The 27,403-nt window shown below is 40.1% G+C and overlaps 1 protein-coding gene across 14 annotated transcripts in view; it reads right to left on the bottom strand.

Moving 5' to 3' along the window:
- Window positions 1-27,403, bottom strand: part of JHY (junctional cadherin complex regulator) — a 55,393-nt gene that overhangs the window by 11,626 nt on the left and 16,364 nt on the right. For 7 of the 14 annotated variants that reach the window (XR_011440497.1, XR_011440498.1, XM_023645031.2 and 4 more), the window contains exon 4: window positions 2,529-3,190. Coding sequence is in view for 10 of the 14 variants with exons in the window: in XM_023645031.2 (XP_023500799.1) it covers window positions 2,529-3,190 (662 nt within the window). In the remaining 4 variants the exon portion in view is untranslated. Of the gene's footprint in view, window positions 1-2,528; window positions 3,191-9,010; window positions 9,099-11,465; window positions 11,580-27,403 lie in introns of all 14 variants that reach the window. The other 7 variants (XR_011440496.1, XM_023645026.2, XM_023645029.2 and 4 more) reach the window with 2 other exon arrangements.

Raw genomic sequence — 27,403 nt, 5'->3', positions numbered from 1 at the left:
GAAATTTCTCAGAAGCTCAGAGAGATAAAAGATGGAAAATAAGAAACAATTAAAAAGACACAGAGTCTAGAATAAGAGAATCTAATATACATTTCTTTGGTGTTCCTGGAGGGGAAATAGAGCAAATCTGGGAGACATAATACCCAAAGGGAACATGGGTGATAATTCTTCAGAATTTATGAAAGAGACAAATCCTCAGATTTAGGAATCACAGAAGAGTCACAAGCAGGATTAAAAATTTCATACTTAGACATATCACAGTGAAACTTCAAAACACCAAAAAAGAAAGGAGAGACTTTAAAACCAACGAGAGAAAAAAGGTGACAAATTAAATACAAAAGAAATGATAATTATATAACAAAAGACTTTTCAAAGAAACACAGAAGCCAGGAGATAGAAAAATAATGTTTTCAAAGAGTTTAATTCTTCACCAAGTTAAATTATAATTCAATATAGAGAGTAAAGTAACGGAATTTCAGGTAAGTTCACGGGTGATGCACACGGGCTGAAAGAACTTCAGAAGGATCTACTGCAAGAAGAGAGAGCAAAATGAAAGAAGGAAGGGGAGGCAAAGACATTAATCAACAATTAGTGAAATCTCAAACAGCACCGATTTTGTACAGCAGTAATAAAAGCAAGGATTAATTTTGGAGCTATAAGGTCCTAGACAAAATGCTGGACCAAAATAATAAGTGTAACAGAAAGGATATCAGATTGAAACAATTCAATGATTTTGAATATGTTCTGGAGGAGAATAGAAATATTAATTTAACACCACACTACTTAAGTATGTACGTTAAAAAAATAGAGAATACGTATTTCCAAATCAGAAGAGGGAAAAAGTAACAAAATTCTTATCAGTTCAATAGAAGATATAAAAAAAAGTGGTTAGAAAGGATAAATTAAGATGGTAGAAATAAATCCAAATACATGAGTATCACAAAAAATGTAAATAAAGTTAAAAATATGCACCCCCAAACAAAATAAAACAAAGCCAAAGAAAAAATACATGACCTAAATAGTTTTATAGGAAAATTCCGTGACACTTTCAAGTAACAGATAATTCCACTTGTATATGAAGTGTCCCAGAGGATACAAAAATGGGGCAATATTCTCCAACACATGTTATAAGGCTGGTATAACTTGATAACACTTCCAGACAGGGCCAGTGGCAGACAGGAAAATTTAAAGCCAGTCTCAGTTCATGCATGTGAATGTTAAATTCTAAACAGTGTTAACAAATCAAATCAAGCAATTTATTAAAAATACAGTGTAAACTGGATTAATCCTGGGAATAAATGGATAGAGTAACATTAGGAAATCTGTTACTATATTTAGCCACATTAAAGGATTAAAGGAGAAAATTTTTCAATTGATGCAGAAAAACTATTTGGTAACATTGAATATCCATTTATGATAAAGCTTCTTTGCAAAGGAATAGGAATAGGAGGAAATTTACTATCCCCCTATCTACCAAAAATTAAATTTTATTCTTAATGGTAAAAATGTTAGCAGCACTCCCTCTAACGTCAGGAAAAAAGACAAAGATGCCTGTTCTCTCTCTCTCTTCTAGGAAGCTAACTCTGAACCTTATAAAATGTACATTCCATACCTCCAAGGGTAGCACTTACATGTCTTTTGATTAATTCATGTGTGTACAACTTTCTCCCTAGTTTGAAAGTAAGCTCCTGGAGGGTAGCCATGCGTCATATTACTTTTGTATCTTCTATAGCATTCCAGCACTATATTCAGCACACATCAGGTGTGTAATAAACACATTTGATTGAATGACATCAAGATATGTCCCCTGAAGTGATCTTTAAAATAACTTTTCTTTTTTCTGATTATAGAAATAATACATCTACATTGTAGGGAACTTGAACAATTCAGAAAGTATAAAGAAGAAATGAAAAATAACCCCAATCTCTCTTGCCAGAGATTACCACTATTGACATTTTCGTTCATTTTTCTTCTTCTGTGCACATTTTAACATAGTAAAGTTCGTACACCTTAGGTGTAATTTTGTACCTTACTCTTTTCTTTTAATAGAAGTGTTTCCTCATAATTATAATTTTTAATGGTTACATGATATTAAATGTCAGAATTTATCTAAACATTTCCTTATTGTTGGTCAATATTCCTTATTGTCATTTCTATAAATCATATTTTTGTACATACATACTTTTCTATATTTTAATTATTTTCTAGGATAGGCCATGACAGTGTTAGAGATAATCTGTTTCCCCCAAACGTTGCTTGTAACCCTCAAGCTATACTGATCTTTTTTGACTGGGTCCCTCTGTCCTTCTCCCCTCCCACCAACCTCTGGTTTAACTATAATGGAAAAAGTAGAGGAGACAGGGAAGAAGAAAAGAAAAACGTCACAAGTGGACTATTTTAGGCAGAAATCAGAGCAAAAAATGTTTTTAGGTGCATTTTCCCCAGGAACCCTCCCCACCCCACCTGCTTTTCTCCAGCAGTCTCTCATTTCTCCTCTAGAAAACCACTTTAGAAAAGGGAATTCTTACCATAATATTTCTAAATTCTTATATCTTGTCTCTGTAAAAGTCTGTTTGGGTTGCTTCTTCTTTTCAGTTGATCCATTCACATTTATGTTAGAAATAGGCTGAGAGCCTTTCTGGCTCAGGGGCACTTGTCTCTTATTAAGTTCATTAAGGTAGTTCAAGTTCATATTGGAAAGAGTGTTGATATGTAGCTGCTGATATGAAAATCTTTTCTCTTCTTGGTCTTTGCGTCCTCTTTCTTTACTAACATTCATCACCAAGTGATATCCAGGAGAGTTTTTATATAACACTGTGTCAACAGCCTGCTGTGGTGGAGCAAATTTATGGGAGGTGACTTTGGGATCCTGGCTCCTAGGTGGACTTGAGTGTTGTAAATCACTGTTATGGGCATTCATAATCACAATTGTTTCGTGCTTTACTGAAGTATCAATAGGCTTATTTTGGTTTTGTTGCTGTCTGGGAGTGTTATTCTGGTTTCCTTGACTGACAACCAGCTCTTCAGTCACCAAAGACTTCTGGCCAGGCTGGTGTCTATGCTGTTTTCGAATCTTAGGCTTGGCTGGTCTTCTGGAAGGTTGCTGGCCATTGGCTACTTCAGAAGATTGACCTCTTGGTACATTGCTTGATTTTGCACTTTCATATTGAGACCAGTGTTCCTGGTAATTCTAAAAAGACATTTTTGATTAATGTAAAAGTAAAAGATGGGCACTCTTTCCACATTTTAAATTAGTGTTTTTTAAACTGGGAGTTGAGACTTCTAGGAAGGTGATCATGGAATTGAAAGGGGACAAAGAAAAAGTATGGAGGGTCCTTTTCTAATTTCAGGCAATGAGAAGGTGACTAGCTGAGTGATTCCTCCTGGCAATTTCAGATTATGAATTTTCTAGGAAGAAATAGAGAGCTTAGAATGGGTTTTATATGAAGGAGAAGTCTTTGACTTAAAATGTTGTAAAATGAGGGCCAGGTAGGTGGTACAGTGGTTAAGTTTGTGTGCTCCACTTTGGGGCCCAGGGTTCGCTGGTCTGGATCCTGGGTGCAGACCTAGCACCAAGCCATGCTGTGGTGGCGTCCCACGTACAAAACGGAGGAAGACGGGCACAGATGTAGGCTCAGGGCTAATCTTCCTCAGCAAAAAGAGGAAGATTGGCAATGGACGTTAGTTCAGAGCTTCTTCCTCACACACACACAGAAATGTTGTAAAATGAAGTGCTCTCAAATGGGAAAAAAGAAGCTTTATCTCCTTTAAAGAGCTACTTACAAAGAAAGTGCAAATCTGCATCAAAATACACAAGTTTATTTTAACTAAGATGAATATTAAAAAAAAAATCTTAGCCAGAAACAGCATCAATGATTTGCTTTACCAACCAAGTACAAGTTTAGTATGAAAAATAATTCAGATTATCGGATCTTCTTACTCATATAGGTCAGAAGCTATAAATGACCTCTTTACCAGATGAAACAAATTAGATGTTATTCAGAAGATTATAAGAGTCCACACTGTGATAGGACATCTGTGAAACCATAAGTGTTGTTTGGCTTCTCTTCCTTAATAGAGCCTATACTTAGGCAATCAAACATCTGGGAGAAATATTTCAATTTCAGAACAGTCTTTATGCTTTTCAAAGTCTTGTAACAACAAAACATACTCCTCGTATAATGATACACTGTGTAACTATATTGTGCTAAGCCATTTAGAAATATTTTCCAAGGAATAAAGCACTCATTACTTTGTGAAAAACTAGCTGAGATAAGAGGCCTTTGGAAAGAATGATTAAATGCCCACTGAAAACAGTAAGATGACCATATGTATCAGTGTGTTATATAACTGCAACATATTTCTTCCTTTCTGAACACACATCTTATAAAAAATATGGCCTGTATCTATGCAATGTTAACTGAAAACTGCAAGTTACCTGGATCATTTGAGAAAAAAAACTTGAAGTGAATAAATCCTGTTTAGCTCAAATGGTTTGTTTTAGCTTGCTAAGAAGAATGATCAAACTATTGCAATGTGTTCAACTTTTATTTTACTTTTCTGATTTGATTGCTAAGACGCATCCTATTTCTGTGTAACCTTAAATGGTATTCTATTTCTAATGAAATGAAATTTAAAACAGTAATATACAATATTTTTGTACCAGAGTTTTAAGTAAGAATGGCTTATAATTTGAAAGTTAGAGTATGTTCTCCTTAGAATTTGAGCTTTCTGGAGGATTGGCCAGGTTCTGGTTAACTCTTCTAAACTTTAAATTTTTACCTGTGGTGCCAAAAAAGAAAAACTTTTTTTTTTTCAATATTTCAAATAAGAAAGGTTCTTCCTTCCATACAGTATACTGAGCTACATGGGGGAACTGTGGACAAATAGATAGCCCAAGAGCATCCTTCCCTGTAGTGGAGCCAGAATAAAATTGTTGTTTTACGATCTTATAAGTGTGTTTATGAAATACGGTGGCTCTTTTCACGGCTGTCATCACCGTTCATGAAGGTCAAAAAAGACCCCCTTTGCTATGATCTATAAATCTTTACTGTTGCTGATCATGTCATTCTTTTCAATATTTGTTCAGCCTTTTAATTTCTAGAAGAATAACTGGCCATGAGCTCTTTTTCTGCCACCATCTGACTGTTAACTGTCCCAGTTTTCTCTCCTCATTCCCACTAAAAAAGAAAAAAACCTATCAGGAATTTTTCTCCTAGGGTACCAGACTTGAAATCTTGGGTTACCCCTTGGTTTAATCCTGTTATACCTTTGCTGCTGACAATTCAGATCACAATAGTACTCTTCATGGGGCGCTTTGTCAACAAGGCCAAGGACTCATCATTTTATGAAACTTCAATTGTCTCAAGTGTTAAATCTGCTATTCACGTAAATGTAAGTGCGAGATGGCATTTCAGTCCCCAGAAAGGAAGACATTTATGGGCTTGATGTGATTTCTCTCACCTTCCAAGCAGCCTACTTGAGATCTGTGGGTTACTGAAGATTTATTACCCTACAATTGAGGCATCAGGTGTCACTCTTTAGGTGGCAAGACCTGAGTCCCCTGAAGTTAATATACAAAGCCATTCTCAGGCTATTTAATCTCCATCAGCACTGAAATCCTCTATTTCATCCTGCTCTCACTGGGGTTCTTTTGTTACCAACACTCACAATCAGTCCATACTGCATGCACTCAGAGTAACTGCTTAATGGCAGTAGGTTTTCCTGGCACACACAGAGCCGGGTCCTTTGGCTGGAGCATTAGCATCGGGGAATCCTGATGCATAATTCTGGGACGATAATTTCTTAGTAAGACCTGTCCTTAGTTATTAATGTTTGTTCATACTGTGCCATCCAAGGGAAGTTCGCCCCCAACCCTGTCAAAGACAGCATCCGGCTGTGTCTCTTTTCCAGCTTCCCTGTTTACATGGCATAAGCAGAGAGGAGAATGTGTGCTCTGATCTCAACCAAAAAGTTCATCTGCTTTAAAACAAAAGCTGTTCTTGCCCTTAGTGACCCTGATCAACCCTGGAGTCGTGAGGGTTGTGCCTGGCTCCAAGATCGGCTCTGAGGTAGAGAAGTTTCTGTTGTGTTTCTTAACAATAACACACAAGTACTTTGAGTTTGGGTTATAAATTCCATCTGATAATATTAAGAAAATTTACAGCACACACATTAACTGGCTCTAATGCTCAGTATCAGTAAGGAAGGACTGTGTTCAGATGAATAAAACAAGCACAGCACTGTTGACAGTGTTGAAGGCAAAACCAAACTTGGAAAGTGGGAAGATTACTTGGGATGTGATTACAAGGACTTTGACATTAACTAGTCAAAGAGTGAATGATTGATACTGTCATTCCTTTTCCTTGCCTGGAAAGTCAAGACTTATTTTAGAGTGGCAAGAAAGAAAACGTCCTATTTCATCCTTTTGAAACCTTATTTAAATGGAAAACTTTTGTCTATTGAAAACATGCTCCTCGCCTGGAAACTCAAGACTTATTTTAGAGTGGCAAGAAAGAAAACATCCTGTTTCATCCTTTTGAAACCTTAATTAAATGGGGAACTTTCTATTTTGTCTATTGAAAACACGCTCCTTGCCTGGAAGGGTCTTCTGCCCTTTGGACATGCTTCCTTGCACTGGCCAGCAAGGGTCAGACCCTTTGCTAAGTACTATGTCTGGTTCTGGGTACACGACGGAAGTGGGATTTGGAAAACCTGTTCAAGATTCACAGGAGAGCACACAATGATTCAGGAGAAGACCTATGTGGAAAGGTAAAGTGAAGAGGGATTAAGACACGTAGAAAATGACGATGATGACCATCAATTCTCAGTATTTTTAAAATGAAACTACATAGGCTTAAATTGTCTCAGGCACCTTGTTTCTGGCATATCTTCTTTCTTTCTTTCCTTGCCCTATCCCTAGTTTCTCATTCTTTCTAGCATGTGAATGTGTTTAGGTCTCTTCTATTAAAAAAAATGAAAGAATCCCTCACTTGATCTCATTCACTGGTTAAACTTCATCTCTTAATCCACAGCCAAGCATCTTAAAACTGTAGGCTACACGGGTCTTCACTTCCCCATCTGTCATTCTGACCTCGACACCCACAGTAGAGCGCTTATTCTCACCACTCCATGGAAACGGCTCTGCTCGGGCCACCAATGACCTCTTAGTTGTTAAATCCTGCTGTACCTTTCTCTGTAACTTTCTATTTTTTCAAACTTACCCAAAAAATGACAAGAATAGCACAGAGAACTCCCAAATATCCTTACCAAGCCTCACCAATTTTTAACATTTTGCCACATTCTGTCATTGCCTCTCATTTCTTCATATATAGATAGACACACAAAGATACATATGTATATCAGTTATATTATTATTGTTTGTATTATTGTTTTTAGTTTTTTATGGACCATTTGAGACTTGCATATATCAGGCCCCTTCCATGGCACCTTGCTACTTGTCTTCTCTGCAGAGTTTGACCCTGTTCACTGATTGTTCTTTCTTGAAATTTTCATGTCTTAGGTTCCATGACATTATTTTACTCTGGTTAACTCACTGCCTCTCTGGCAATTCTTTCTTTCTTTCTTTTTTTTTTTGAGTAAGATTAGCCCTGAGCTAACTGCCGCCAAGCCTCCTCTTTTTGCTGAGCAAGACTGGCCCTGAGCTAACATCTGTGCCCATCTTCTTCTATTCTAGACGTGGGACTCCTACCACAGCATGGCTTGACAAGCGGTGCCATGTCTGCACCCGGGATCTGAACTGGCGAACCCCGGGCTGCCAAAGTGGAACGTGAGCACTTAACTGCCGCGCCACCAGGCTGGCCCCTGGCAATTCTTTCTTTTCTATTTTTTATTTTTTTTTATTTTTTTAAAGATTTTTATTTTTTCCTTTTTCTCCCCAAAGCCCCCCGGTACATAGTTGTGTATTCTTCGTTGTGGGTTCCTCTAGTTGCGGCATGTGGGACGCTGCCTCAGCGTGGTCTGACGAGCAGTGCCATGTCCGCGCCCAGGATTCGAACCGACGAAACAGTGGGCCGCCTGCAGCGGAGCGCACGAACTTAACCACTCTGCCACGGGGCCAGCCCCCTGGCAATTCTTTCTTAATCTCTTACCTTCTGCTCTCTACCTCTACCTCTGTCCACCCTTACAATTCCACCTCTCTCTATAGGGCCCTGTTGTTGACCCTTCTCTCTTCTCCCACTGCCTACAGTTCCTGGGGCATCTCAGCAATTCCTACAGCTTCAATCCACCTGTGAATTCTTATGACGCAAACGTACATGGCTAACTCAGATGTCTCTCCTGAGTTCTATGCCCAGATAAGATACCTTCCTCCCCACAGGTACCTCGAGACTCAACCGCAGGCCCACGATGTCCTTGTGCCCTCCCCTCTTACAGCCCCACACCAAAGCCCTCCTTTTTTCCTCAGTGGTATTGGCAACACTTTCAGAAACCATTCTCTTTCTCTCTTCCCCATTTGCCTTGTATTTAAGCAATTGCTAAATTTGTTACTTCCACTTCCTGACCATAGGCAGCAGCTGAGGGGGATCAGGTGCTGACCTACAAAAAGTTTAATCCAGTGGGTGGAGTAAGATACATCCACCAGACTGAAAAGTGAGCCAACGGTACGTGGTGTCTGACGAACACAGAGTGAGCACTGCCACCTTTCTTGTCCCCTCATCATCTCTTGCAGAAGCCACAGCAAAAGTCACCTTACTGGTTTCACTGTCTCTGCATCTTATTCCCCTCCAATTTATTCTTCAGATCATGGCCAGAAGGAATTTTCTAACACACAAGCCTGATTATGCCATTAACCTTCTCAAAATTTATAATGGCTTCCTGCTGTCCACAGGATAAAGTCTAAAATCTTTTGATTGACATAAAAAGCCTTCATGGCTCCCAGCTAACCTGTCCAGCCCCGTGTCACCTGCCTCCCTGTCCTCATCCTTTCTCCTTTAGTTACGGAACTACATGCAATATTCAGGACATACCACCTTCTCCCGCACTTTCATACCTTCACCCCACTTGTCTGCTTGGCATGTCTTGATTCATCCTTGTAGGGGCCACTCAAATGCTGTCTCTTTTTAGGAGACTTTTCCTGTCTTTTTAGGGCAGAATTAGATGGTCTGTTAGTTCCACTGCATTTTGTTTCTGCTTTCATAATATTGCATTATAATGATTACGTGTAAGTGTCTTGCCACTAAAGTTTTGAGCTCCTCGACAGTAGGGACTTTTTTTTTCTTTTTTTAAATATCTTTCATCGAGTTTTATTTATTTTTTTCAAGAGTTTTTCTTTTTTTAACCGTGTCATTTGGGTCAGGCACCTAACCCCAGGGCCTGGAATACGGTAGATACTCAGTAAATATCTGTGGTGTGAATTTTAATTTTATATAAAGATGTTTCTTATTAGCGAGAGTTATTCATCGTTAGCGTAGGTTTACTGAGGGATATATAGCTTCTTTGAAAGTCATCCTCCAAGAAAAAAATTCAAATGAGGCCCATTTTCACTTGGAGATTCACTAAATGACCTTTAAATAATGTTTCTTTAATCAACCAGTAAATATCGATTGAGCATCAGCTTTCGGCAAAGCATCATGCTAGGAGATATAGAGAAAAATACAATGGGGACCTTCAAGAAGCTTACAGTGTAGTTGGTACAAGAGAAACACAGGCAGCAGCTAATAAGACATGGGCAAATACAATCAACCCTGAGGGAGTGGTCCAGACCGCAGGCACAGCAGGAGCTGAGAGAAGGGGCAGATGACAGGGGGAAGAGACTGGGAAATCTTCATGCAGGAGGGGGACCAGAAAGAAGGCATAGGATTTGGGTAGTTGAAGAGGAGAAAGAAAGGCAGCCTGAAGGGTTTGCATGCCGAGTGCTGGCCAGTGTGTGTGCAGGATGCAGCGGGCAGTTACCAAATCCTTTCTGAATAAAGAAAGAGGCCACTCTGTCACTGTCATTTACAGCTAAGAATCTTTAGATGTTTGGCTCCTCTCTGTCTTCATTCAGGATTGGGTTGTAAACAAATGAGTTCTGGTACACACAGAGGATAAACAGCATTCTTTTCACTTTCCTCTGATTTTTTCCATATGAAGTTTTTTACTGCCTCTGTCTATGGCCATGTCATGAATAATCAGACCTTGATGATTTTATCATTGGCTGAGAATCCTACAATTTTCTGTAGTGATAATTATGAAGCTATAGTTTGCAAGACTCTTACATACTTCGAATGTGTTTTCTATAATAATTAAGTAACTAGAGATAAAGATCATAGAATCATATAGCATTTTGCAGCTGGGATGGACCTTGTAGTTCATTTGGCCAAACCTTCATTTAATAAAGAAGAAACTTAAGGCTCGGGGGAAGTTGAGATTTGCCCAGAGTCATGCATGAAGTAAATGGCAGGTGAAGGCCCAGAAATTCATGTCGACTAACTCAGTCCATTACCCATAATGATGACAAGCCCCAAAGTGCTCCCTTTGTCCTCTTGATCCTGTTGGCCAGGACGAGCCCTGGGCTCTCCATTAGGTCTGGTAACAGATCCTGTCCTCTACATCCCACTGCCATGAGACACTTCAGTGCCCATCCTCGCCGCTTCTGGGTGTGGCCCCCTTGGCATCAGCTTTCAGGAAGCTCTGGGTGAACAACCATTTTTATTTCTTTTTTTGTGACTCTAAGAGTAGCCTGGAGGCCACTGCGGACGAAAAAAGAAGATTTGAGCTGTTCCTCTCTTCTAACTTCTCTAATTTTTATTCTTATATTTACCACTGTCTATAGTTTTAACTGGTGACGTCAACAGGCTCTACAGTCTAGGTGATTTCCAAGGGTTCATCCCTTGTTAAACAGGATAAAACCTGGTCCAAGAGTGACTGCTCCACATAACTCCATACACTCAGCTGCTAGTACTTTTCCTCTTTCTTCTAGAAAAACAGTCAGTGGGGACAGTTTCACAAAAATCTTCTCTAAAATTACGTTATGACTTCAGAGTAGTGAACCCATGGCCAAACAGAATGCCATCAAGCTACATTATTGGGTTCCATCTGCAGAGGAGAGTTCAGTGAGGCTCTGGGGCTTCCGCCCATTTTTAGGAATCGTGTTCCCCATCACCTGGGGACACTATGTAACCACCAACTCCAAAGGGAAACAGACTTGGGAGTGGAAGAGAATTGGACAGTGTTTTGGAACTGTGATTTTTATCCTGCATTTTCTCCATGCCTTCCTTCTGGGAGGAGTTTCAACTCTGAATGTTTAATGAGCGATATGATGATTTTCCTCTAGGAAAAACAGGTAGGGCTGGCTGAGCAAGCAGTGGCCCATCTGGGCAGAAGCCAGTCTTAGCCATAGGAAGGTGGGTAACTATTTTCAGGCATAAGAACAAACCCATAAGCGATGAGAAGTCAGTTGTAAACATTACTTATATTCAGCAGTAACCCTTGAAACCCATTTAAAATTCACTCTAGCAGGTAACCTTTAGCTGTTGGGCTCTTTGATGCCATTTGTCTTCAGGATCGATGGCTGCATTTTCAATCTCTTTGGCATTCTGAATAGATGTCTTGTCAGTTACTCTGACGGGGTAGGAGATCTAAGAGGATAAAACATAGATAGCATGTTAACTGGATTCCTGTTAGTCTTACAGCCATGGGGCTCAAGTCTGTGTACTTGAGAAAGAGGTCCTGCAGGGCTGCGTTTTATTTTCAGTTCACTTCAAGGATTCCTCTCAGTCCTCGGGGACCTGGATTGTTCCCAAGAAAAAGGGGAATAAATAATGTTTCCTCTTGCAGGCGTGATGTGAGAATTGGTGCTTTGAGGTCAAACTATTAATTACTTAAAATGCTCAATACATACTCAGGGGACCCAATTTTAGAACAGTTTTCTGAGCTGGATGCTACAACTAATGTTTGAGTATGTCAAATGAAATAATGAGTATGATAAAATAACACTATACTCCAAAATGATAGTAACAACAATAACAGAAATAACAATATCTACTATACAGTGAATGTTCATGGTATGCCAGTAGCAGTCCTAAGCACTTAGCAAATAATATACCTATTAATCCTCACAACAACCTTATCAGGTGCATAGTATTATTAACCCCTTTCTGCAACTGAGAAAACTGAGGGACGGAGAGGTTAAGTCACTTGCCTAGAATCAACAGCTGTAAGTGGTGAGCCAAGCAGTCTAACTGCAGAGCCTGCATATGTAACAATTCTGACTAACTCACTTATTAGAAATACTATCTTTGACTTGCAGAATTTGTAGTTTTGGACCCAGTGAATTTGAATGATGTAGAGTCTCAACTATAGTTAGATATTAGAATAACCTAGGAAACTTTTCGAAAATATCAATGCCCTGGCGCCATCCCAGACCAATTAAACCAGAAGCTCGTGCTTTAAAACCTCCTCAGGTGAGGCTCATCAGCGGCCAGGTTTGGGAACCACTGAGGAAGGCAGCTAAATGGGATTTAGGTCCTCAAATTATTCACACGAGTTAGGTTCCCAAATTATGGAGGCCCTTCATTGCCTCCACCAGCTACCTGTTTTAAATCAAGAAGTTAGATTGTCTCCGTGCTGCGTGGAATTCTAGCCATCAGGTAGCATTTCAGAAAGCCAACTTAAAGTTACACAATCTTAATGTCGGAAAGATTCTGCAGCTGATCCAGTGCAACCTCTGCTACTTCTATACCAGCCCTGGCAGAAGGTCATCCGCTCGCTGCCTAACACATCCCCCTCCTCCTGGCAGGGGCTCCCTGTTCGTCAGTATTAGTACAGGTTGAAAGACTTTCTATGGTTTGAGGAGGAGGGGAAGAATAAGGTGGCTTGTGAGTATTCCCTTTCTGTGGGAGACCTGGTCTTTTCAACCATGCCGTGGAGGAAAACATTAGATCTCAATCTCTGCTTCATGGACGATGAACATATTGTTCTACCATTGAGCCACTTACTGCTGGAAAGCTCCTTCCTTATGAGAGCAGAAATGTGTTTTCCTCTAATTTCTATCCCTCTGTCCTCCGAAATAACAGAATAAGTCAACCTCTCTTTCAGACAACAGCCCTAACCTGCTAGAAGCTGACTAAGATGTCTTTCCGAAGCCCGCTCTTATTTACAGGCCCTGCGGTGAGCTTTCCTAGCCATTCCTCCTGGGACAGGTTCTCGGTTGGGCTCCTCTGGCCACTCTGCTTTATCACCTGTAAATGCTGGTCTCCCCCTTTCTAAATGGACAGAACTGAGTTTTAAATTTAGATTTAGGACTTTACACTTGTTTTATTAAATTTCCCCCAGTGGGCTCTGTAGTGTGAGAAGCAGCAAGCTGTAAGACTGGAAAGAACGTGGAGTTTAGAATCTGCCATGTTTGTCTTCAAATTCTCCCACTGCTGCTTGCCGTTACTTCCTGTTTATGCAGACCAATATTCCATAGAGAAAGAAGCAAAAGTATCTGATAATATTAATAAGTAAGCATTTGACAATGAAGATAACCTCATTCCTTACCACTCAATGTGGCTTCTCCGGCACAAAGAAGACATTTCCTTTATTTTGGGGTCTACCCTTATCTCTAATTGAACGCCTACCTATCACAATTACTGTACTCATATACATATAGATTAGGCAAATAGATGGTGTGGAAGTTTAGATACTTAAAGGTGGATCTCAAAATGAGAAAAAATGAAACTAAAGCTTTTTCATGCTTGAATTTTTACTGCTAATAGAAGGAGCAAAATGTACTATTTGATCATGGAACTTTTCTGATTACAAATGGAAGTAATCAACAGGTTTTGAATGATTACCGACTCTGCAAGTGAAAACTTCACCCTCAAACAGTTTAACTGGTGCTGAAATGGAAAGTTTAGAACTATAAATGCCGCTGCTCAAGGGCGGGAAGCATTTCTCATGATTCTCAGTCCCTTTCACGGTACTTGTTCAAGGAACACCAGATGACTATAAAAGTATTAGATCTTACAGCTTTGTCATTGTTATTGCAAACGTTTCAATCCTTTATGGCCATGATGTTAAAAAGAAACACAACTGATTTGAAAGCAAAGTCAACTCTGTCCTGGAAAAGAAATGAAGGCCAAGAGACTAAACACAATCTAAAGAGGCTGCCTGAGCAGTCAAGGAAATAATCCTTTTTCAACCTTCAAACAGGCAACGTCTTGGCGAACTTATCTGAAGCTTGGGAGAAAGAGAAGTTGGGCTTATTCCTAGATCTGCCACTAGGAGGCGTGCTTCCCTGGCTTTTGTAAAGGGGACGGTTAATTCAGTTTTCACTGGCGATATTAATTGTTTGATTGACAATGATGGGATGTCTTATATAGCTTTGGTAAAAAGTTTACAAATTAAAACTACATTGTCTTACGCTTCCTTCCGTAGAGAATGCAGGATGTACAATATTTCCGTCCACAGGCTGTTTTAGTGGAACCAGTCTGAGTCACCCCAGGGGGAGTCTCGGGGCAAGTAAAGCATACTTCTACATTATCTCTTTGAAAGTGGAATGGGACACAACCTCTGCCAGCTATTTTTTTTTTTTTTTGTGAACCATTCTATTAATACCAATCAAATCGAGAAAATGATCAAATGAAATTGCATTTTGAGCATCATAAGCTGTGTAATGTCTATTCTGTTAAATTGGGGCCTATAATTGCTTCTCTACTGAAAAGATACAACAAAGACAGCAATCATGGCTTGTCATTATCCCAGACTAGAAAACCGGCCTTTGCTGGGAGGACTTCAAAGGCTTGTGGTTCTCGAATTGCATTTGGCTGCTATTGTTGAAGCGCAGGCAATCTTGATTAGGTGTTTACACTGAGGTAAGGCGCAGAGCAGAGAGCCTGAGTGCCTGGGTCTAGAGCCATTAAAAGATTGTACATTATGTTCCTTGCTTTGAAGTGAGGGTTTGTAGGTAGGAGAGCAACTCAGACTGAGTACAGCTGAGCTAGATTGGGCAGCTACTTCTCTCTCAAAGAAACTCGTCAGGTTCTTAGAGAATCAGCAGCACACAAAAAAGTTGATGCTTTAGCAAGAGCTGTATGTGAATTAGTGTATTTGCATAGATGCACATTGCAACATGTTTAAATAGCATATTGCCATTAACTTCTGCAATGGCTGGGGGTTTGGGTCCTTTTTCCCTTTATATTGTTTTTTTTTTTTATTATTACTGACCTTATATTTAGATCTTGTGGGGAGTCTCACATTTATTTATTAGGTTCCTTAATCGTATTAACACTTAGCATGTATCCAAATTAAAATAGGCCAAAGAGTCTGCTTTTTTAACGTAGTATTTGCCTATCGTCATTCTGACATAGCCGTTATTTAATCCCCCTCTTAGGAGCATAGTCACTGGATTCAGTGAGCATTTCTGTGTGTTGACTTGGCTAATGAGCGATCTGCAGTGTTAATTCTCTGTCCTGTGTCTAGTACATTTCACTCTGTGTCGGTTTGTGCCCACTAACATCAGCTCTGCGGCCGCCTGTGTGTATCCATGGCCCTCAAAAGCGGCTGGGGCACGACAGTACACAGAGCCTATGTCGTCAGGCTCCGACAGGGACAGTTAGCTCAGCTGTTTAAATTATCTGGGGGATCTGTATTAGTTATTCAGCTACAGACAAAACACATGAAATAGATTGGCTCTGCTGTTGGCCACTTTCTCCATTCCCACAGAACACTTCAGAACATGGATGTGCTCAGTAAGAATTCAATGACACTGACCTTTGGATATAGCATTTTTTACATTAATTTTCCAAATAAGATATTCAAGGTTTTAAAACCCCAAGACTAATTATGTCAGTCATCTACTTTAAAACCTTCCAAGGCTTTCTCATTGCCTTTAATCTTTAAAGGTATATAAGGCCCTATGTCCTCTACTTCTTCAGCCTTGACTTCTTGACTCTTCATTTTTCAGTTCTGCTAGGGCGCCACACACACGATTATTTCTGTCTGTGCGTTGGCCATTCTTTGCCTGGCAACGCCTCTTCACCCCACTTATTCTGACCAATCCCATTTACTGTTCCAGCCTTGGCTGAACCAGGACTTCCTCTGGGAAGCCTTCCCTGACACCCCAGAGAAGGTTACAATTGATGTACCTGGGCACGTGGCCTCAGCACCTTGTACCAAGTACTTTCCCTTTTGTAATAAGCATGACCCTGGTAATTATGTCTGTTTCCCCTCTAGACTGTAAGTCCCAGGAAGACAGGAAAAGAGGGCCACTGTGCAGGGCTGCCACACTGCACAGCTCTAGGGACACTGCTCACACAGCTATGCGGTGGCTCTGAATGTATGACGTGGCTCTGAATGTGCCTGGCACTTAGGTGCTCAATAAATATTACTGAGTGAAAAGATCCATGTGCACTGCTCACTGAGCTCTCCATTTACAGCAGAATACATATGATCTACTTGCTTATCTGGCTAGATTAGTGGCTTATATTAAAGCCAGGTAGCCAACTGTCAACAAAATAAGGTAGAAACTAGGACCTCATCCTCCATGCCTTTCCCTGGTCGCTAGGCCCCCGGCCCACTGACTCTTTGGCCCTTTGCATTTGCCGTTCCCTCTTCCAGGAATGCTCTTTCCTCAAATATTTGCATGGTGAACTCGATCACCTCCTTCATGACCTATTTAAAATTGTCATTTTCCTGGGGCTGGCCCCGTGGCCAAGTGGTTTAGTCCGCGCGCTCCGCTGCCGGCGGCCCAGTGTTTCGTTGGTTCGAATCCTGGGCGCAGACATGGCACTGCTCATCAAACCACGCTGAGGCAGCGTCCCACATGCCACAACTAGAAGGACCCACAACGAAGAATATACAACTATGTACCGGGGGGCTTCGGGGAGAAAAAGGAAAAAATAAAAAAATTAAAAAAAAAAAAATTGTCATTTCCCTCCACCACAGCACACCCCACCCCTCTGCTCTGCTTCATTTCTCCCCTTAGCAGTTACATCACCTACTAATACACTGATTTATCTATTTTTTCCATCATCCATCTCCTCCTAATAGAAAGGTAGCCCCACAAGGCCTGGGATTTTTGTCTGTTTTGTTCAGTGATGTATTCCAGATACCTAGGACAATGCCTAACACATAAAAGGCTCTTAATAAATATATGCAAAAGGGGCCAGCAACCAGAGCAAAGTGGTTAAAGTTCTGCATGCTCTGCTTTGGCAGCCTGGGTTCACAGGTTCAGATCCCAGGCACAGACCTACTCTACTCGTAGGCCATGCTGTGGCAGCATCCCACATACAAAATAGAGGAGGACTGGCACAGATCTTAGCTCAGGACTGATCTTCCTCAAGCAAAAAAAAGAGGAAAGTCAGCAGTGGATGTTAGCTCAGAGCCAATCTTCTTCACCAAAGGGTGAATATATGCAAATGAAGGAAGCAATTAACCACTTTCAAAAATGCAACAGAGATTTTTGTGAGTGTCTTGTGTAACCTAGATGGAGGTCAATTAGCAAGCAACCTGAACCCTCTATAACACAGTTAAGAGTAGGTAAGTGTGACCTCTGGATGGTCACAGTATTCAAATTGCTTCATTACTAAAATCAGTGATTCTGTATCACGTAGAGGAAAGGCCCAACTCGGTAGTACAGTGGAACTAAAACTTGAGCATGTGTCAGAACCACTTGGAGGGTTTGTGAAAACACAGATGTAAAGGCCTCACCCCTTGCATCTGAGTCAGGAGGCCTGGGATGGGGCCCAAGAAGGGGCATGTCCAAGGAGTTCCTAGGTGATGCTGAGGCTGCGGGTCCAGGGACCACATTGTGAGGGGCCCTGCTTTAAAATGACACACAAGGGCCTACGTGAAAGGCGCCTGCCAATTTCTCTCACCTAAATACGAATCCTCACCATCTAGTCGTATACAACACAGCAGTATCCGCCTCCTTAACTAACTTCCTGCATTAGGCAACACTTTCCAGTCCTTCTTTAAGATGTGCTAACTGATGCCCACAGCTGACTGCGCATGGCTGCTCGGCTGCCCGACAGTCTGCCTCCACACTTCCAGTTCCACCAGCTGTTTGCCAAGAGTCTTGTACATTTGTTCCCAAACCTGTTTATTCCTATCGTGCTTGTTAAAATTATGAAATTTATTTGATGACTAGGTAATCTGGAAAAACCTAAGCGTGAACAGAGTTGTTATTTTCATGAAAACTAAGTTAAATAATTTAGAATGACCCAATAAAAGCAGATGGCAAAATAACAAGTGAGAGGAAAAACTGCAAAAGATTAGGGGCAACATACATAAGAATCTAGAAAGATTATGTTCTTAGATTGTTTCTAAAGGCTTTTTAAGTTTTCGCTTTTAAGAAATCAAAAGTGGGAATCAGAGATGCTCTCAAATGATGTGAGAAAGACAGTGCACGGCTCCAATCAACAGAATATGCACCAACAGAAAAGGCCTTGGCCTCTCTGGAAAGATTGGTGAATTCATGTACATTATATACTTTAAGTGAAAATCCAAGATTTAAGGTATAGTTATTTTTCATATCTGCATTAACCAATTTATTTGATTAACTGATCAACAACCAGCTCCTGACTAGTCCCACAGAGGCTCCCCTCGGAGCGGCGGGCTTCTATTAACCGGGGTCCTTTCACGCCTTCAGACCATTGCACATGCGCCCTTCACCTGAGATGCCTTTAATGCCCACCTCCACCTGTTAGCTTTACTTCTTTTGAAAGAATCGGTTCAATGACTGCCTCTTCTGGGAAGCCCTCTGACAGAGTCAGGCACTTTTTCTTCTGTGTGCCTTTGGGACCCTGCATGCCTCCAGTAGAGCAGTTATCACTTAGCGCTGCCTGTTTCCACATCTGCTTCCCACTTGGCCAGAAGCTCCTGAAAAGCAGATACACTGACAGCAGCAAAATTGACCGCAGACTCACAGCAGTCTGGGGCATTTAATAAAGAAGGAAAGAGGCATTCCCATCGCCATAGCTCCCGCCTTTACTACAGAACACTGCAACACGGCCAATGTAAGAGCACACAGAATTCTCAGGTACACTGGGCACATCTTTGAAGGCTATCCTCCGAAATGATTAATTATGTTAAAGTTCTGGTTTTTGAAAGGGCATGATTTAGTTGAGGGGAGAGTTTTCTTTCTGTGGATCCCTCCTCAATAATGTCAAATTGATGAAGTGTCACTCTATAGATCACACAAATTGGTAGTTAAGCAACTAAGTGCCGGCTAGTGCTCACAAGAAAGATGCCCGAAGAAATGTCTTGTATTGAAAAAACCATAAAGATCAATTTAAATTATGCTGTCATAAGTAAGTGCTCCTGTTGTGGTTGTGCAGGGAAAATAAAAAATCTAAGAATCAATGAACATACAGAGTAGTTACTCTGTAGAATAATTCTACAAGTGTAATAGGAGCTGTGGGACTCAAAAACACCAGCAAACTAGAAGAATTCTATAAAAAAGAATTCTATGTCTCTAACAAAATATAATTAGAAAAATATTTTCATAATTTAAAGGTAAAGCTTAATTTTATAGACAACCAAAAACTTCACTAAATTCAAAACTATAGAAAAGGAGAGCAATATATCACTTGGATATTAATCTTATCCAGCAGGAGACTAAATCCAAATCAAACATTCAATAATAAATATAACATATTTATACAGGGCTGTATGACTATACAAAGCTTTCGCCTACAGTATCTCTTTTGGTCACCCCAATAATCCCGGGTCTGTGGTAGAAGGCAAACATTTGTAACCTCCCTATAGCGGAGAAAAACGGGCTCAGCAAGATTCTCTGATTGGCCAAAGGTAATAAATGGCTCCAATAATAATGGGGCTCAAATCAAGTCTTTTGGTGTCAAATACTAATACTTAAGTCAACAACACAAGTTCCAATTAGTCTTTTTTTTCATTTTGAAAATAATAAAATTCTGGCCCAAAGAAAAAGTAGTTAAAAATTATATCCCTTCATCAAAGAATCAGATAGTGCTTCCTGTATGCCAGGCTGTGGGAATCAGAGATGAGTCAGCCCATGCCCTAATGGAGCTCAGGGTCATGTAAAGACACACAGACACATAAATGAAGCAGTGCAATATGGTGTCGTGGGTTCCGTGGCAGATGTTGAAGTGTGAAGGAGGTTGTGGGAAGGAGGATATTCAGGGAGTCTTCATAAGGGCAGAGGCCTTTGAGCTGCATCTCAAAAGGAGGGTAAGGTTTTCCCAAGCAAACAAGAGAGGGAAGAGTGGTCCACCAGCATGAACAGAGACCCAGGGGAAACACTGGGTTCTGGGAGCTGTGAGTTCCCAGAGTATGGCTGGAGCAGAGGATGCAAGCAGGGAGTGACAAAGGATGAAGCTAAAGCAGCAGGCAGGGGCCAGGTCACGAAGGACCTTTGTACCACTTGAGAGACGGCACAGCAAGTGTGAGGTGTGCCTAGGAATACCCCTCTTTGTGGACAGTCTTTTGGGAGTCACATCATAGAAAGGGCTCTAGAGCATACAGATGCTATTCTTTTGGCTACACTTTGTTCTTATTCTACCTGAAGTCATATCCCTCTCATTTTGAGGCACTGTAGCCTGAAAAAAAAATCTGTTTAGCAGGGCCTATTCCCAGGGTAGATTCCTTTCCTTTCTCATGGCTTAAGGAATGCCTCATAGTAATAATAACTTCCCTTTACTGAGTGTCGTCCCTGTGTCAGGAGCTTTGTGTAAACTTTTCCAATAGCCCTCCAAGGCAGAAATTGACCCCACAGAATTGATGACAAGATAAGGTTTAAAGAGTCACTTGAAATGTCTAGTAAGTGCTACCAGCTAGTATGCTGAAGAGCCAGGATTTAATCCATGGTTGTCTGAGTCCCAAACCAGTGTTTTGTTTTGGTTTTATTTTTTATCCCATAATATTGTGTTGCCCACTCTGAGGAATGCTGTTACCGAGGCTGGGGCAGACCAAAGCTCTCCCCACAGCTTGCCTAGCTTTCTCTTTCTCATCCAGTCACATCACGACTCGAGATCTCCTGAGACCCTTCTCCAAGCACCTGGCTAAACATCCAGTCACAGCCCCCCCATTGCCTTATTAAGCAATAAAGCTTATTAATAATATTAATAATTCTTAATTAAATTTAATTTATTAATAATAGTAATCAATAAAGTTTATTCAGTCTCCTTTGAGGTGTTTATCAGTAGCTGAAATTATTTTTCTACATGTTTCTTGCCTGAGTTACATGACTAGAATGTAGCTGCCTCAAGACAGGGGAGCTGCATGTCTTGTTTTCTGTTATGTCCCTAGTACTGGGGAGAGTACCTAGTACACAGTTGGGGCTCAATAAACATTTGTTGGCTGACTGACCTGCTGTCTCAGCAACAGCCACAATGCTGTGTTGACCCTGAGACTGGAGAGTGTGTTCTATACAGGGCTTTCTATTGTCTTGAAGACTATAGGTGATTGAATACCCTTCCTATATCCACATTTGGAAGAGAAGAATAAGATGTATGAAGCCCTTATTGCTCTTCTCTGAGCTCATACTAAATTTCACCTTCATCGGTTTTCAAGGGTACATTAGAATCAAGATAGGAAGGTAGCTCATTTTTTAAGACACAATTTCCTTTAATGGTAGCTCATAAATGGACTCACATTCTAATGAGTTTCAGACAAATACTTCTAGCTACGGAACAAATCATGAATAAAAGTAAGCACTGAATATCCACCAGCAAACTTCCTGGCTGACTGCGAGACTCAGGTGCCCTCTAGCGTGTGCTGGCTTGTACATCAGTTCCTTGCTTCACACGTCATGTGATAAAGATCTTATCATGCATTCAGAGGTGATTTTTCCAGTGCATCTTATTGTATCATCCACAGATCTATGAAACATGGCAAAAACGTTGTGGAGCAATTGAATTTAAAAATCAATGGTTCTACTCTAAGCCATTACTTACAAGTAAAAAATGCAATTTAGGTGACCCTGAGTGTCAGGGGGTGTGAAGTTACAAGGGTTACTACAGAATATCGTATATTGTAAACACATAGGCATGGTTCAAAGATAAGAGAGATGAAAAGGTACAACGTGAAAAGTTGTTCTCCAGGGCTACTCCCCCTCCACCCTCTGCCATTAACTGTCTATAGATCCTTCCACAGTATTTTATGCATGCCAGGCAATATGACATATATTTTTATTCCTCCCCACTTTTTTATACTGTATGCACTGTTCTACTCTTTAATTTCTCTAGTAATAAATCCTGATATGTTGTCTATAACAGTTCATGGAGAACATTCTCATTTTTTTTAAACAGCTACAGTGTATCTATTGTCTGGTTGTACTATAATTTATTTAAGTACTCCCCAAATGATAGACATTTGGGTGGTTTCCAATCTTTTGCTATGACAAATAAGGCTGAAATGAATGCTCTTTACAGGAGTTATTTCAAAACTGCATACATATAACTAGGATAAATTCCTAGGAGTGGAATGTGTTGGGTCAAATAAAAATAGTAATTGCTAACACTTATATAGTGCTTGCTACAAGCCAGCCATTGATCTAAGCACTCTACATATTAGCCCATTTATTTAATCTTCTTAATAATCCCATGAGGAAGGTATTATTATTATCTCCATTTTAAAGATGTGGAAACTGAGACACAGAAAGGTTAAGCAACCTACCAAAGCTGACAGGTGTCAGAGAGCTGGCAGGTGTCAGTGCCAACCAACCTGGCTTCAAAGCCTATACTGTTAGCCATTTTGCTTTACTTTCTCAAGGAGTATATGTATTTGTATTTTAAATATATATTAAGAAATTGTCCCCTGTACCGGTTATACCAATTTATTCTCTCACCAGCTTGACTGTACTTTTTTTTATCTACAGGCATCAAACTTTGGGAATTTTGTTCATTTAATTATAGGTGAAAAATGAAATCCCAGTGTAGTACTAATTTGCATTTCTCTTATAACGACTAAGGTTGGATATCTTTTCATATGTTTAATAGCTGTTAAGTATTAACTTTTTGTGAGTTATTCATATCTTTAGTGTATTTTTATATTGGGATATGGGTCTTTTTCTTAATGATTTCTAGCAGCTCTTTATATAATAGAGACATTAGTATTTTGTCTGTGATACGTTAGAAATACTTTTCTAGTTCTTCATATTTTGACTTTCCTATGCTTTTTTCCTGCAGAAGTTTTTTATATTTATGTAGCCAAATTTATCAGTCTTTTATAGATTCTGGATTTTAAGATTTTATTTTTTTCCTTTGTCTCCCTAAAGCCCCCCGGTACATAGTTGTATATTCTTCGTTGTGGGTCCTTCTAGTTGTGGCATGTGGGATGCTGCCTCAGCGTGGTTTGATGAGCAGTGCCATATCTGCGCCCAGGATTCGAACCAACGAAACACTGGGCCGCCTGCAGCGGAACGCACGAACTTAACCACTTGGGCATGGGGCCAGCCCCCAGAATCTAGATTTTAAATAATTTTAAGGTTATAGGAGAATTTTCCTGTTTTTTTCCTAGTATTTTTATTGTTTCATTTTTAAAAGTTAAATATTTGATCCATTTGGAATTTATCTTGTATTATATGAAGTATGGATCCAACTTTATTTTTTTCCAGATGCCTTATCCAGTTGTCTTATTGAATAATCCATCATTTCTTCGCTGATTTGAGATACTGCCTTTATCAAATCATAGTATCAGATCATATATTCTCATAATTTGGTCTGATTTCCAGACTTTTATTTTGTTCTTCCATTTTTCTGTCTGGATATGCATTAAATATTACTCTACTTTAATTATTGAGGCTTTATAAAATACTATACTGTCTAGTAGGGGTATATTCTCTCATGACTTTTAATTTCCACTTTCTTTATTATTTTTGCCTATTTTTCATATGAACTTAATAATCAGCTTTTCACGTTTTACTTTAAAAAACCCAACTATTGACATTTTATTGGGATGTTGTAAACTCCTTAGACTTACTTTCAAATCTTCCCAAATACAATACACTACTTAAGACCCTGTCTGATTCAGCTGGGCATGGGTGCTTGCAACACAATGACGTATGAAAAAGCTGGGTTTTCTTGGCAGTGTGTAATGGTATTTGACCTTTATTCATTCATTTAACAATAGACGTCATTTATCTTTTCAACGTTCCTATTTGTAAGACAGTTGTCATCTCTTTCAAAGAAGTTAGAAGAGGAAAACAAATTTTAAAATATGAAAAACTTCCAGATGGATGCTGCTTGATCTAAAACAACAGCCTCCAAACCTGCTGCCCTAAGTTCACACCTCCTGCCCCCAAACCAGACAAATGATCCCATCAGCCGAAAACATCAATGCTCTATGCGTACTGACCTATGCAACTTTGACTTTAGGTTTCTGCTAAACCCTTTCCTAGCCCCTTGCTACTCACAGTGTGGTCCATGGACCAGACCAGCAGCCTTGGCATCACCTGGGAGCTTGTTAGAAATGCACTCTTGAGTCTCACCCAGACCTTCTAGATCAAAATCAGGATTTAACAAGACCCTGAGGTGGTTAGAAGTACCTTAAAGTTTGAAAGCAAAAGATCAGTGGTTCTCAAAGTGTGGGCCTGATAGCAGAAGCGGCATCACCTGGAACCATGGAGCAAATTCAAATTCTTGGGCCCCACCCTACACCTATTGAATCGGAAATCCTTGAGTTCGATCTAGCAATTTCTTTTAACAAGCCTCCAGGTGATTCTGATGCACGTTGATGTTTGAGAACCACTGCTCTAGATCAGAATTACCTGGGGAGCTTGGAAAACTCCCCATGCCTAAAGTGCACCCTAGATAAATTAAATCTGAATTTCAAGGCTTCAGGCCAAGGAATAAGTACTTTTAAAATTATCCAGGTGACTCTAAAGTGAAGCCAAGGGTGAGAACCTCTGCTCTAGTCTGGAACAACGCTTCTCCAATGTGGCTTCACCTTAGAATCACGTGAGGATGTTTAAAAAAAATACTGATGCTCAGGAGCTCACCCAGAGATGTCAACTGCTCTGAGTGGAGCCAGGAAGCACTGTTTAAAAATTGGTTTCTCAGGTGATTCTAATATCCAGCTAGGATTTCAAACCACTGCTCCAGAAATACCCCCACATAAACCTCCCCCACGTAAACTTCAAGTCATACTAAAGAGAATCAAGTTTGGAAGTGATGGAAAACACAGTTTTCATTTCCCATGTACTTACTGAGCCCTTACAATGTGTTAGGCTAGTTACTATAAAGATTAAAAGTAAGTACAAAACATAGTTCCCGCCCATAAGGGAACAGATAATCTGTACTGGCAGAAAAGATCTGCACACGTTTCATATATAAACAGTGATTCAAAAGGAACACATCATTCAATGCTACTGACTATAATTCAATAAAACAAGTAATACACATTATTGTACTACTGTTAGGTCAAACTAATCTCTATCCTTTTTAAAATAACAGGAGAAAGATAAAGGAAATATACATTGGGAAGTGGTGAAGAAACTATTTTGAATACAGTTAGCAATCAGCTCTTAGACATTTGAACATGGAAAATGTGGTGGACAAGGCCAATGGCCACTCAAAGAATAATTCACGAGCTTAAAGATCAAGCAAGCCCAAAATGCTTTAAAGTTTCCTCCTTGGCATAACGAAAAGAAAATTAGCTATGCAATCACTGACAATCAACTCACCCTGATATTGTTTAGTAAATTAAGTTATAACTCCTAAGAAAAGTTAGCAATTAAGAAATCCGCAGTTAGGGGCTGGCCCCATGGCTGAGTGGTTAAGTTTGCGCGTTCTGTTTTGGGGCTCGAGGTTTCACCAGTTCGAATCCTGGGTGCGGACATGGCGCGGCTCACCAAGCCCTGCTGAGGCGGCATCCCACATGCCACAACTAGAAGGACCCATAACTAAAAATACACAACTATGTACCGGGGGCTTTGGGAGAAAAAGGAAAAGTAAAATCTTTAAAAAAAAAAAAAAAGAAATCAGCAATTAAAGAGTTTATAAGTTTTTTTTTTTTTTTGAGAAAGATTAGCCCTGAGCTAACATCTGCCGCCAATCCTCCTCTTTTTGCTGAGGATGACTGGTCCTGAGCTAACATCTGTGCCCATCTTCCTCTACTTTATATGTGGGACGCCTGCCACAGCATGGCTTGCCAAGCGGTGCCATGTCCAAACCCAGGATCCGAACCAGCGAACCCCAGGCCACCGAAGCGGAACGTGCAGAACATGCACACTTAACCACTGCGCCACCGGGCTAGCCCCTTTTTTTTTCCCCTTTTATTATTAGAAATATAACTATTTCTTTTGGTCTCAGTATTTGCCTCTCCTTCTAGATCAGCTTCTTTTGAGAACACATTTAAAAATAATGAAAAATATCACCCTAATCTGGAAGAAATTAGTAACTATAAACATTTTTCAAAGATATTGGACTGTTGAATTTATTTATACTTTTAAATGTGCAATCAAGCAAAATTCAAAATTTCACATAAGTTTTATGAAACAAAAAGGTATGTTAACATCTAAAATTGGGTCCAAAATGTTGAAAACTTTAAATTCAGCTACGTATTTGTTTTGATAGTTCAGCTAAATATACTACACCCATCCCTTTGTTTTATTATTAGTTACAAAGGCAAAGTTGTGGCTAATCCTTTAGGACTATAAAGAGAGTTTCTGAATACGAAAAAATCACAAATGTTCATCCACCTCATCGCTCTTGTTCCATCAGAAAACACTTACAGGGTAGAGCACTTTAAGTAATACTGATTTGGATTTGGAACAGGTCTAAGGGCATCCCTATTTCATGTAATAACCTCTCCTTCATATCTGAAAATGACCCCACATTAGTAGGTGATGAATTTCAAGCTGTTTCCCCAATAAGGGTGGCGGATGGACGGAGCCAGTGACTCTCTTTTCTTGTGTGCACGGACACGTCTGCTGGGAGATAGGCTCATGTGATCTTTATGTGTGCCCATGAAATAGAAATAAGTTTACTGGCTCCAACAGGTTTTGAATCCATCATCTGGGATGGAATTTACCCTCAATGAGAAAGGGAAGGTACTTATTATTGCTCCAATATTATAGACGGAGAGACTAAGGTTTAATCATATCACATCATTTGCACAGGGTAATAAAGGACTGTGTAGTGATTATCAATGGGGGGTTGGACAGGTCATAAAATCACCCAGATAATTAAAAACTAGACTTCAGGTTGTACCCTGCCCCCTTTCCACCCAATACGTATACAGAATCTGAGTTGAGAATCACTTCAGTATGTGAGTCGCTGTCATTGATATGAGCGTGTCATGTCACCTCCAGTGTGTTGGGGGCAGTTACTAGGGTTGGAAACCAGTGCTGCAGTGGAAACAAAGGTGTTCAACACAGGGACTCAACCCTCAGTCTTGTATTCTATCTATTGGCGTATGCAGTTTGAAAAAAATTCTCTGGTTGCTTGAATGGAAACATTTTGGATATAATAATCGAATTACAGCAATTGCACCATTGATG

The sequence above is a fragment of the Equus caballus genome, chromosome 7 (assembly GCF_041296265.1).
Source record: "Equus caballus isolate H_3958 breed thoroughbred chromosome 7, TB-T2T, whole genome shotgun sequence".
Taxonomy (NCBI): domain Eukaryota; kingdom Metazoa; phylum Chordata; class Mammalia; order Perissodactyla; family Equidae; genus Equus; species Equus caballus.
The sequence above is the reverse complement of the archived record's forward strand: the minus strand, read 5'-3'. Positions and strand labels throughout refer to the sequence as shown.